This window comes from Cyphellophora attinorum (genome assembly GCF_001299255.1).
Source record: "Cyphellophora attinorum strain CBS 131958 chromosome Unknown Contig7, whole genome shotgun sequence".
NCBI classification, from domain to species: Eukaryota; Fungi; Ascomycota; class Eurotiomycetes; order Chaetothyriales; family Cyphellophoraceae; genus Cyphellophora; species Cyphellophora attinorum.
The window spans coordinates 642,161-653,874 of NW_017253235.1; the positions used below are offsets into that span (position 1 = coordinate 642,161).

Here is an 11,714-nt window from a genome sequence, read left to right on the forward strand (position 1 = left end):
CAATTGCCGATCGACGCACCTGCCGGTTGACAGGATGAGCAGTTGAGGAAGGTGCCGACCGACGCACCTGCCGGTTGACAAGATGAGCAGTTGAGGAAGGTACTGACCGACGTACCTGCCGGTCGACGAGTCGGGTAGTTGTGGAAGGTGCTAAGCCACGCACCTGCCACTTGTGGCGTCGTCGAGCAATACTGATGGAAGGGTGCGATTTGATGTGCTCCTGCTGCCGATACTTCCATGAGATCTAGGAGAGGAAGTCGCTCGTGCAAAGGGCTGTCAACCGGTTTGGAGGCACCTCGAGCGCCTGTCATCCGGTCTCGCCCAAGCTCCCGTCCCCAGTCAGACTGAATTCCGTGCCAAACTTCTGACTCTGTGCCATGCAAGTGTTGCACTGTCTTGTCTTCTCGACGTCGATCAACAGTTTTAGTAGCGATGGTCAGCGGTCTCTGCTGCCCAAAGATTCTGTTGTCCGATATTAGTCATCCGGTCGGCTCAAAGTCTCGAATATATTTTCAAGGAGTGCGCGCTTCGCTAATATTCATCTTAGTGGCAAGTACCGCACTGCAAGGCTGTCAACCGGCTCTGGGTCTATCACATTGCTTGACACGGGTCTACTCATGCATTGCACTTCTCATCCACACTGAGTTCGGGTGGATCACGTTGTCTTTCATGTGCTCTTTACAATTGTCCGTGCATTTGCTGCTCCAAGTAGCAAGCCTTCTGCGCCCTTGCCACCATTTCCATTCATCCCTTTACCATCACTTGAAACCCCTCTGTGCGATGAGGGTCTTTCCACCTCAAAATCCTCAAGCACTTGCAGCAGATCTTTCCTAACGCACTTGTTCCGACGTGGCCTCCCGTTCGTGATACGGTATTTGAGATACGTGACAGAGCCCCAAGCCTTCCAATGTGTTAGAGCAGCCAAAGCCTTCGCTAACCCGTCTTGAGATATTGTGCACTCCACCATTAGACTTTTCATAGCGTCCGACGCCAAACTCGGAAATTGGGCCTGGAAGTTGAGCACAGAAGACCAGCGACGAATCTCGAGACGGAATTGAAGTCGTCCTTTCATCTCGTTATGGAATAGGCGGCACACAAGCTGTATAGTGACGGTCTCGTGGAAAGCGCTCCGTGTCTGGTCGTCGCCGAAGTGGAATTGCGCTGTGCGCACCTCGCAGAGAATGCTATTGGCTGGCAGAAAGTGGCTGAAGATTTGCAGTCTGAGTTCTGTGGGAAGAATATCGAGTCGTGCTAGATGTTTTGTATGTGGTGGTGCTGCTATTTCGTTGACGTCCTTGAAGCATTTAGATGGTGTGGTGGCCATATTCGAGGGTCCTTCAACGATGAGGCTGGGGCACAATCTGGCGCCCGTCGAGGCTACGGAAATGTTGGCGGGAGCTGAGACCGATGTTGTTCTTCGGAAGTCGCAAAGCGAGTCTCTCAGTCTCGAAGCGATCGATGGTGCTTCTATGTCTATCCAGTGTCCAGAGGTACTCAGCCAATGAAAGTTCCCTTACGCTTTCCAACCGGCCTCTACCTTTTTCTTGGTGACAAGTGGCCGTACCAAACTCACACCGCCGAACAAGGCAACAATTGTCAACAACAATTGGATCCTATTGAAGCCCTTGCCGAGGATGTCGAATGCGCCACTAGGTGTGACACTCGTGCCAAAGACATCATGTCCGTAGGCAAATACCAAGCTGGTGGATTCCAGCAGCGAGTCCGAGGTGATGATTTCCTTGACGCCTAAAACTTCTCGGCTATGGCTGAGCAGGTTTCTAGGCTCCAGCTCCAAGATAGGGTTGTATCTGAAAAGACCCTCCTCTTTCTCGTTGTTCGTGGGATCTCGATCTACTGGCCGCCGTGCATTCAAGATCTCCCTCGGAATGGACGCTATGCCGTTCGAGTTCGCAAGAACTGCCAACAGCTGGCGGGTTGTGATGCCCTGTGAAGTTTGTGTGACTGCAAGATGGGTCAACGGCTCCGACACGGTGAATGACTGGGTGATGACATGAGGCAGAGTGCCGGCCGATGGCGAGTATGAAGAGTAGTTGGTCTGAGCCGCTAGCGCACCTCTGTCGTTCGGATTAGCCGATTCGTACAACTCGGCAATGATCAGTTGTGTATTCAAAGCCAATGTATCCGGATCCTGCGAGCTGAAAGAGTACGCAAACCAGTTTTCTGACAGAACGACTGATGGTGAAGCCCTGTTGAAGCCACCAGAGTGAGAGGTGGTGTAGAGAGTCGATCCAGTCACTGCATCGATCAGGTACAGAGAGAATGTCGTAGCTGATGCTGAAGTGAGCACAGCTAGATTTGGTGAGACATACTTGTAGAGCACAGAGCGGTCACCAAGTACTTTGCCGATAGAGGCCACGGCATCTTTGTGTGGCCTAGATACAGCAGAGACAAATTTCTCACCATTCCTTGCTTGCAAGGTCCAGGTGCGGCGGACGTCTTTGCCCACGGTCCAGCCAAACGCGCTGCCAGCCTCGCTGAGTGTGACAACAATGTTGCCTTCGGTACCAACGGCCGGCGCAAAGTCGGACGCTAGATGCGGCTTGCCATTGGCATCCACTTTGGCTATGACAGGAGCACCAGAAGAGGGGACTTCAACGATTCTGCTAGCAGGCACGGTGCCCTGCAAGAACTCGATGAACACACCTGTGGCTGCATCGACAACGGCAAGTGATCCGTCGGAGAGATAGACCGTAATTTTGCCGTCAGAAGCGGCCAGATGAACAAAACCGACACTCGCTGGTATGTGGGGCTTCAGATCAGTCTGCCACGTTACGGACCCAGCGCTGCTCGCATCTACCGCGATGAGTTCGTTCTTGGTCGTAGCAAGCACGACTGTTCTCTCACCGACCAATCTTCGTCTTGCGTCAGTGACACCAGCCGTAGGCGCCGCGATCAAGTTCTTGACTAGTCCTGTGACGAATTGCGGGAGGCTTTGTAGGTCCTGGAAATGGCGGCGTAGCCTGTGCGTATATGCAGTTACCGGAGAAGCAAATGCTTCCGTCTCGAGTTCGTCGATCAGTGCACTCTGGGACGGAGCATCAATCCAGCTCCTAGGGTGGCATACGCCAATTGCTCCGGACGGGACCATTGCAACTCGCCATTTCGAAGGAGGGACAGAGATCCATCCTTGCCAATCTCTGCCACTCTCACAGCATATCCTTTCGCGCCACTGACTACTTCGGCAGCAACGAATTCCGGACCAATCGATGACGAGGCAGACAGCGTAGCGATCTGGCGTTTCCAGCGGCCCAATTCGCCGTGAGAAGAGCTGGAGTAGAGAGTAATCTCTGTATCGGTCGTCCTTACAACGTAGGCATCCGAGCCAGAGCTTTGCAACGCGAAAGCGCTGCTTTCCGCTGTGGCTGGCAGAGAATATGCTCTCTTGGCTTCGCCTGTCTTGCCGTCGATGTGATATATCTCAGCCCACTGCTTAGTACCAGTCTGAGCATGGATCAAGAAGTGTGGTGGAGCCTGCTCTCCACAAGGCGTAAGTACTTTCAACGACAGGATCTCGCCCGCTTTATCCTCTAGTGTCAAGGACGTCTGCTTGCTACTCCCGAGAAGGTTGAATCTGATTGTCTTGTATGGTTTCTCGGCAGAAACCACGAATGGGGCGCCGGTGCATGATCCGGCAACAAGTTGAGCGCCGCCAACAAGCGAATCAGAATCGATCGTCTCGGAGTAATGAGTCTTCTCTTTGCCCGTTGACAGATCGAGATGAGCAATCGTGCTTTCTCGCCAACCAGGATACCCTTCGACTTCACAATGTAGAATATGGAACCCGTCGTTGCCGCTACTGTTACCTCAGAGTCGCCCTTTGAGCTAGAATCTTGGTGGATCCATCTCCTGCCGCTGCCATCGCCTGCGAGACGGACGACCGACGGTCCAGATTCTCCTCCTGCGACCGCTACGACGTCTTGCGCATCTGTGTTGATCGAGTCTGCAGAAGGCACGAGCTGTAGACCTTTGACCACTGATCCGGCTTCCACGTCGTACTGCCATCTTAACTTGCCGTCCAGCGCATCCCAGGAGCTGACTGTGGTGCCATATCCACTAACTATCTGACCATCTCTTTCGCCAACGGCCAGGTAGCTGTGCTCATGCTTCGATTCCGACTCGAGCACTTGCCGCCATAGTACAGTTCCATCCTTTGGATTGATCGCAGCGAGTACGTGCTTGTCGGAGATTGTGTATATGAGTGAGGCATTCGAGGATGACTGCGGCTTGTGGAATAGTGTTGCGTGGGACTGGGGAGTACCAACGAGTGCGTGATGATAGTCCACTACGAAGGCATCATCGGAGAAGATAGCAGATGTTGTGTGCAGCAGTACGGTCAGCAACCATACTGCAGGCTGCAATCTCATAATTGCCGCGTGAAAGGGCCCGAGGGTATGTGTGGAAAGAGTGCTGTTCGTTGATTATCACTTGTTCTTTCTATGTATTCTGGTGGCAGCCAACCGACCACGCCAAGGCTGTGGCAGAGCCTTGCCATTTCTACCTATGCGAGTAACATCTGGCAACATCGAAGTCGCGGTAGACACCGCATGTCGCTCAAAGCCGGGCAATCATGTCCCCAATACATGATGGTCTTGAACCGGCAAAAGTGATGATAGCGTCTCTCAAAGAGACAAATTCTCGAATATAGTGGCGTTCTGTTGCCGCTGAAAGGATACACTATAACAAACTTTTGTTCCAACAGGACCGTCAACGCCAATCAGTCTGGATGATCCTCGTCCTCTGCAACCTCTAGAGGTTTCTGCGAACTCCCTCCAATGTCTCACTTGACACCTTGCCCAGTGTCGACTGCAAGACCGGTTCGCGCAAAGAATGCTTAAAATAAGAGCATGTCCTCGTCGTCCTGATCATCTGCAACCAAGTAGTCGTCCAGAGTCTTCCTCCGCTTGACCTCAAAGTCTCGGTCCTGTGGCCTGCATCCACTAGGTACTTTCGTCCCCAGTTTGTCGTTGGCAGACTTTGCGGATGTCCGTGTAAGCCGCCGTAGAAGAGAGCTCCGCCGCTCACATGGCCTGGCATCTGTGGGTGGCGTGAACGATCCCGAGTGGAGGCTGAATGTGTTGAGCTCTGAGTTACGCAAGTCGTCGTTGTCTGTCGAATTCGAAGAATTGCTCCTCCGTATGCTTCCGAAGCTTAGTATTGACGATCTGCGCGACCGATGTGGTGTGACAGGAGTTGAGTGTGTCGCCATCCTCAACGACGTGGATTCCGGCATGTTCTGCAAGGCACTGAACGTTCTAGTGCTGTGTGCTTCAAATATACACTTGTGTTCGCCGCCAATCTCTTGTTCTTCAAGCAGCTCGGGTGTAGAAGGACCAGATTCTAGATAATTCGATAGATCCGTAGTCGACAAGTCCTCGCCCGTAGACTCCAGTGTCTCCGAGGTGTTGTGACCGCTGAGATCCAAGAATTGTGATTCTTCCAAGTAGCGTTCGAGTGATGTGAACGATGAGTTGTTATGCTGCTCTGGGCAACTTTCAACAATGGTGAGTAGTTCTGACGATGCGGTACTGCCTGAGCTCTGACTCAGCCGCTGACATCCGCTTATCTGCATTTCCCATTCGTCCTTAGCAGGCAACCTTTCGGAGCTTTCGCCCAAGCCCGCTCTCATTTGCTTAGCTGGTATTTCTGATTGAGCGACCGAGCTTTGACTGCTGACGGTACTGATGAGTGTGCTGCATGGCAAATCATCAACGCCAACTCGGAGAAAAGGCACCCCTCCACATACCTCCTCTGAAAGGCTTTCAAAGCACGTGTCAAATCTTCGCTGGTCGTTTGCCAGAGACAGTGATCCATTCAGCGTTTCAGTGATCAGATGTTGGTGCTCGCTGGCGTCTCTGTCTGCTGCACCAATCTGTTCGAGATCGCAGAACGACTCGATGACTGATTGGACCGACCCAGAATTGTCCGACTGAGTCGCAAAATCATTGTTGTTTGAGCTCATGGCTGCTCGACGGAGCTCAGAGTGACCTGATGCAGAATCTCGAATTGTCAGAGAATCTCGAGGGTGGTCATCGACCATACAGGACTTCGCGGCCGCCGCCAGTATGCATAGCCAGATCTGCGTGTCGTGCGAGACAACGGATTGTGAGTGCCCCGTGGGCAAACCAGCTTCTATGCTGTGGCTCGGAGCGTTGCTGGAAGTTCTTGCCGCGCTGTCTGTCCCGCGAGATGCACGACGCTGAACAAAAGTCGACCTGCTTCTTTGGATTGAGGGCGCGAGTTGTGCTCTTTCGATCACGAGCTTCAGGTAAATGCTCGAAAATGCGGCAGGGAACGCACTGCACAAGCTGTGCTCGAAGCACTCCTGCCAAGTTGTTTGCTTATCAGAGCGAGTCTGTGAGCCAAAGCAGAACTGCTTGCACACCCCTTCGATCAATTCTAGCTTAATAAGTCTGATATCGTCCGTGCTCGCGGAGCGTCCGTTGTTCCGCTTTTCAGGCACTTCCAAGCTCTTAGTCTCGGTACCGAAGCATGAGCCATCGAGTGGTCGATGTTTCTCTCCATCAAAGTGGTCGCCGTCAAGGGGTTCTGCTTGCGCTGAGCGAAGATGCATCTCCAGGCGAACGGCCTGCAATTGGGCGGTTGGCAGACTTGCTGGCGGAGAAACATCGTTGATTGTCCAGATGCCTTTCGGTGATTCTTTACGTTGACCGGGGCGCGCGCACACATTGATGCTGGCTGGCTTCAAGAATACATCAAAGACGTAGCGTAGGTGATGAAAAAGGTCTGTATTAGTACTCACGTGAATCGCTTGGACACATAGGTTGGACTGAGCCCAGAACTATTCATATCAGTGTATTCTTGACAAGGGGCTGTGTACTCACAACGGACGACTGCAGGAACTCAACCAATGTTTGCTGCAAGCTGATGTCGGATGAAGCATTATCTTCGAGACAATCATAGTCTTTGAGCTCGAGAGAGAAGCGAATAGGCTCGGCAACCCGTAGCCATATTTCACTGCTTGTGAACCCATCCGCATTGATAGCAGAGCTCAGGCTCAAGACATCATTCCCAGACTGCAGCGAAGCATCCGCTGCACAGGACACAGAAAGACCTGCCTGAAGGTGGCTCAATTTCGCATTTCCAAGATTTACCTGTACATCTCTCGAGCTCATGTCCACAGGCGGCTGCGGCGAGTCATGGGGACGCCCATCACAAGTCTCATCTGGCCAGGCTGGCACTCGGTAAGTGTCCGACGACGAACACAGAAAGAGAAGGGACCCGAACACCACCGCGAGGTGGACTTCGTTGATGAATGTTGTTGGATCGAAGCTTCCAACATTGATAGGGAGACGGGTAAATGCGGGTTTTGGACAGTCGGGCTTGGCCCGAAGCTCGGGCAGTCGCGGGCGCTGGGCTCCTCTGACCTACATCCACCTAGTGTATCACATCGACTATACATACGCTCAACATCCTGTGGCCTACGCATTATGTCTTGAGCCTTGATGCGATGTCACGCCCTAAAAGGCTACCGAATGAAGCAGTCACTACGTGATTTGCTACAGACTTCCTAGTAAAGCCAGGCCTGGGACCAGTCAACTCCCAGACACCATGGCCGCTGCTCGCAGTTCCATGCCGGCGAGACTGGCGTCCAAGCTGCGAAGCCGTGCTCCCAAAGTCCCAAGAACTCGCTACTTCCATGCCACTGGCGTACGTCCAACTGATGGCGTCTATAAAGAGTTGACAGAAATGCGGGTGCGGACGCCCTGGATTGAGGCTCTACGCAGGAGCAAGGAGACGGGCTCCCAGTCAGCTGCTGGGCCAGAAGACCCTCCTAAACCAGACCTGACACCCAAGAGAATGTCAGATAGCTACGTGAGGATAGTGCTGCCTCTGCAGGATGACCCCTGGATGCTGGATACTTATGCTAACTACTCTGGTCAACTTCGCACGGGGTCCCTGCTCATGGACCTGGACGCACTGGCGGGGGTTGTGGCCTATAAACACACTGGAGAAGGAGTGTCCACTGTGACTGCTGCCGTTGACCGAATCACCATCAAGAACCCACTGAAGGAAATCTGTAATCTGGAGCTTTCGGGTCAAGTCACATTTGCCACAGGACGCTCCAGCATGGAAGTGACTTTGCAGATAGCGAAAGCGCCAGGTCCTGGCCAGCAAGTCAGGCCGGAGGACGTCTTCATGACTTGTGCAATGACGATGGTCTCCCTAGATCCACAAACTAAGAAGGTCAGTCTGGAAAACAAGCCCCTGCCTATCTTACAATGTGGGCCTGCCACCCACGCAACAAGACCTATGCTCCCTTTAACTGTCCGGCTTCAGACCTGTAGAGTGCTAATATTGGATGTAGCCTGTTAACATAGCACCACTGACGCTCTCAACGCCAGCTGAGCGCGCACTGTACGCGCGAGGCGAAGAAAATTACAGGAACAAAAAAGCTCTGAAGTCCTCCAACATCATGCAAAAGTCTCCGAACGAGGAAGAATCTGCGCTCATTCACAAGATGTGGTCAGACGGTCTCGCATACGACGACGCCAGAAATCCGGCGAAACGACCGGCTAATGCTCTCTCTATGTCAACCTCTAGAATTCACTCCACCCAAATCATGCAGCCGCAAAATCGGAACAGGCATCATTTTATGATTTTCGGTGGCTATCTTCTAAAGATAGCGTTCGAGCTGGCTTTCACGTGCGCTGCCGCATTCTCCCACACACGTCCGCGCTTCGTGAATCTCGATCCCTCCACATTCGAGAACCCAGTCCCCGTTGGATCGGTTCTCTACACAGCTGCCAACGTCACATACTGCGAGCCAGAGCCAAGCGGAGGCACTCGCATCCAAGTGATGGTCCGAACGCATGTTCGAAATGTTGAGCATGGCGAGAACGAGCGGAAGTCCACCGGGACTTTCTTCTACACGTTTGTGTCACCTGCAGACGTGAGCGTTCTTCCGCAAAGCTACGGAGAATTCATGATGTGGGTGGGTGGTAGGAGGCGAGCTCAACGACTAACGAACATGCTGGTGTCTGAGGCGAAAACCGGTGACGGCCACATATTGGGCGCGGCAGGCGAGTCTAACGTGACCGAGTGAGCCTGTGCTATCAGTCCTCGGGGTTCACACGATGACCAGCCTCACCTTGACACGCACGGCGGGTCCATCTCGGAGGAAGCTGAAAGAGCTCAATCTGCGAGCGAATCCAGCCAGCAGTCCGCAGTGGAGGTATGCTGAACCACTGCTAGATGCGGCGATGGCAAAGGTGGTGGAATGCTTCCGCTGTCTTAGTCTGTGCCACTCGGCGTCTGCATCGACGGTCCGAGAGATTGATGATGTTTAACCTGCAGCCTTCCAGGGCATGGTGCAAGGCCCGAGCACAGAGCTAGCCACTGGACTGTTCTATGCCGGTACTTGTTTCATGACTAGCGCACAGGAAGCCGCAACGCCTTCGTACCTGCTACCTGAATAGAGCTCGTGGAGCACTATTAGTCATCTGCAGGCAAACGGAAGTTACGATCAGGCATCGTGCTAAGGTACAGCGTGAGACCTTATTCCGGGCGATCTGTGGGCGATGACTTGATTTGTGGACTCAATGACGGAAAAGGAAGGCGCCCTGCGCCGAAAACCGATGACCGATGTCGTTGCCCACGGAGATGCATGCGCAGCTGCAAATGCTGCGCAGCGCATACATCGCCTCGCTGAGAGACATTTGCGACAAGAATGAATTCCAAATATGATTGAAAAGTAATGCGAGTTCAGCACCTCGCAACGGTGGCGGCATTGCTGAGGACATGGTTCATTGCCGGAGCTGCTTGTCTTCAGAGCAGGGCCCAGTAGCACAACGACATCATACTCGTCGCGCGCAAGGATCTGACCTCACGAAGGCGGGTACCATAGCATCATTACTCTCCGATGATGGATCTGCGGCGACAGGTATCGTTGTCGTCGCAGTAAAGTACGGTTTCCTAATAGCTTCCGCTGTGGCCGGCAGAACGTGACGCCTATCGAACAAGCGAAAACCTTAGGCGATATGTCAAGCAATTTTCCGTTAAGCTTGGATCTCTCAGTCAGTTGAATTACCTCACTCTGATCGTGCCGCGAATCCGCGATTCTAAGTCGGCTTCTGCATAAAATATTCCAACACGAGGACGCGTTGCATGCCAGTAGTGATGCTAAACGTCCCTACAACGATACCAGAGGCAAGACAAGCTCAACGGAAGGACCAAATGCCGAACCACCGCCTTGCCAGCACTAAGCCCTGCCAACGTTCCGACCTACTGAATGTGTCAAGCGCTTCGTATTCTCTAATTTTTCTTCGTATTTGGGCGGGCAAATCTGAACTCTACTGACAAGAACTATCGCTCCCCGATGAAACGTCGCTGGGTTTATAATGATGAGTGATATGTGCAGGGAGCTCCTTGACTCGACCTGGTAGCGGCTCGTTGCTTGAAATTTTGCCAAGGGCTGTTCTCTTTCCATGCCTGTTTTAGAATTGTTACCTATTTCATTATGCACTGACCGTATTTTCAGAGCTAGAGATCGAACGGCCCCTATAGCTTCATGCCTCTCCCGAAGATCGCTTGGCTGATGCTCAGTGTTACAATCAACAGGCGCCAAAGCATCACAGCTGATCGGCAGAAAGACCCTTCATGAACGAAAGGTGTACATATCGAGCATGTAAAGCCGCACGGTCCCAGCCCCCTAGCAACGAGAGCCTTGTTGGCGACGGGTGTTACATATCGCGAAGCGAAAGCAACCGTGCCGGGTAGGTTGATATCATATGCCACTCAACTGGTTGCTGCCTTTGCTGTGAATGGTTAGGAATGGGCGTCGCTGCCAACCGTTTCTGATTACTATGCCAGCCTTGACGTTCGACTTGGCATTCAATATTTCCTCATTGACGATAGAAAAGCGCGGCGTCACTGGGAAACTGGGGCTGCGATGCAGCAGAACTTTGGGGTCGATGCGCTAACCACATAATACAGCCGTATCCGTTTGGCATACTTACCAGATTTCCGAGGCAGGATCCGCCGATATCGTCTCTTGCGGGGTACACAGGCGACCAGGGAGGCAGGCATGGCAGGATCATTAGGGTAAGCCGTCGCATTTTTGCCCACATTGGCGCGAGCGCCCGCCCTGCATTCGATATGCCGCCCCATCAGAACATCCACCGGATATAGAACATGGCATGATCGGATGCATCAGCACGGTTACCTACGAACAGTCCTCACGGAACTTACACCGCAATGTGGATTTAGCTTCTCGAACCACTCCTACAGGATCACCAGGGAGACGACTGTTTTGCGCGCGAGATCGAGCGCCGGTCGTGCACATGGATACGGCTTTTCCAATCGAACAACGCGAGACAAGTACTACGTGGCACCTGAATCTTGATAATGGAGAAGCATAACCTGTCGACTTGCCCTAGCAGCCTGATGGACTGGACCATTCCTCGGCCGTAGAGTCGGCCGAGCTCTTCTCTATTACCGTGTAGTCTACCCAGAATCCTTCGTTTGTACCAGACCAAGACATGGATGCGATGAGATTCCACGAACTGCATGGTTGTCATCATGAAGGATCCGACACAGCATTATCAAGTGCGTGCCCTCGTTCTCGCACGATTGCCTATTGCGAGACCATGTCCGCCGTCGCATGAACCATGTGCTGCCTGGCTTCAGAAGATCCGGATCTGATGAGCCGGACAGACGTCAAAAAGCACAGATGG

At 52.9% G+C, this 11,714-nt stretch overlaps 3 protein-coding genes across 3 annotated transcripts; 1 reads left to right on the top strand and 2 right to left on the bottom strand.

Moving 5' to 3' along the window:
• Window positions 1–1,513: 1,513 nt before the first annotated feature.
• Window positions 1,514–4,385, bottom strand: AB675_9720 (ER membrane protein complex subunit 1; the record flags this gene model as incomplete). Its single annotated transcript, XM_018150282.1, has 3 exons — window positions 1,514–3,071; window positions 3,107–3,696; window positions 3,765–4,385. The coding sequence occupies 3 exons, from the start codon at window positions 4,383–4,385 to the stop codon at window positions 1,514–1,516; spliced, it is 2,769 nt and encodes a 922-aa protein (XP_018002582.1).
• A 467-nt stretch (window positions 4,386–4,852) lies between these two features.
• On the bottom strand, window positions 4,853–5,980 carry AB675_9721 (uncharacterized protein; the record flags this gene model as incomplete). Its single annotated transcript, XM_018150283.1, has 1 exon — window positions 4,853–5,980. The coding sequence occupies one exon, from the start codon at window positions 5,978–5,980 to the stop codon at window positions 4,853–4,855; it is 1,128 nt and encodes a 375-aa protein (XP_018002363.1).
• Window positions 5,981–7,590: 1,610 nt separating this feature from the next.
• AB675_9722 (Acyl-coenzyme A thioesterase 9, mitochondrial) lies at window positions 7,591–9,085 on the top strand (the record flags this gene model as incomplete). Its single annotated transcript, XM_018150284.1, has 2 exons — window positions 7,591–8,226; window positions 8,348–9,085. 2 exons carry the CDS (start codon window positions 7,591–7,593, stop codon window positions 9,083–9,085), a joined length of 1,374 nt encoding a protein of 457 aa, XP_018002476.1.
• Between the last annotated feature and the right edge of the window lie 2,629 nt (window positions 9,086–11,714).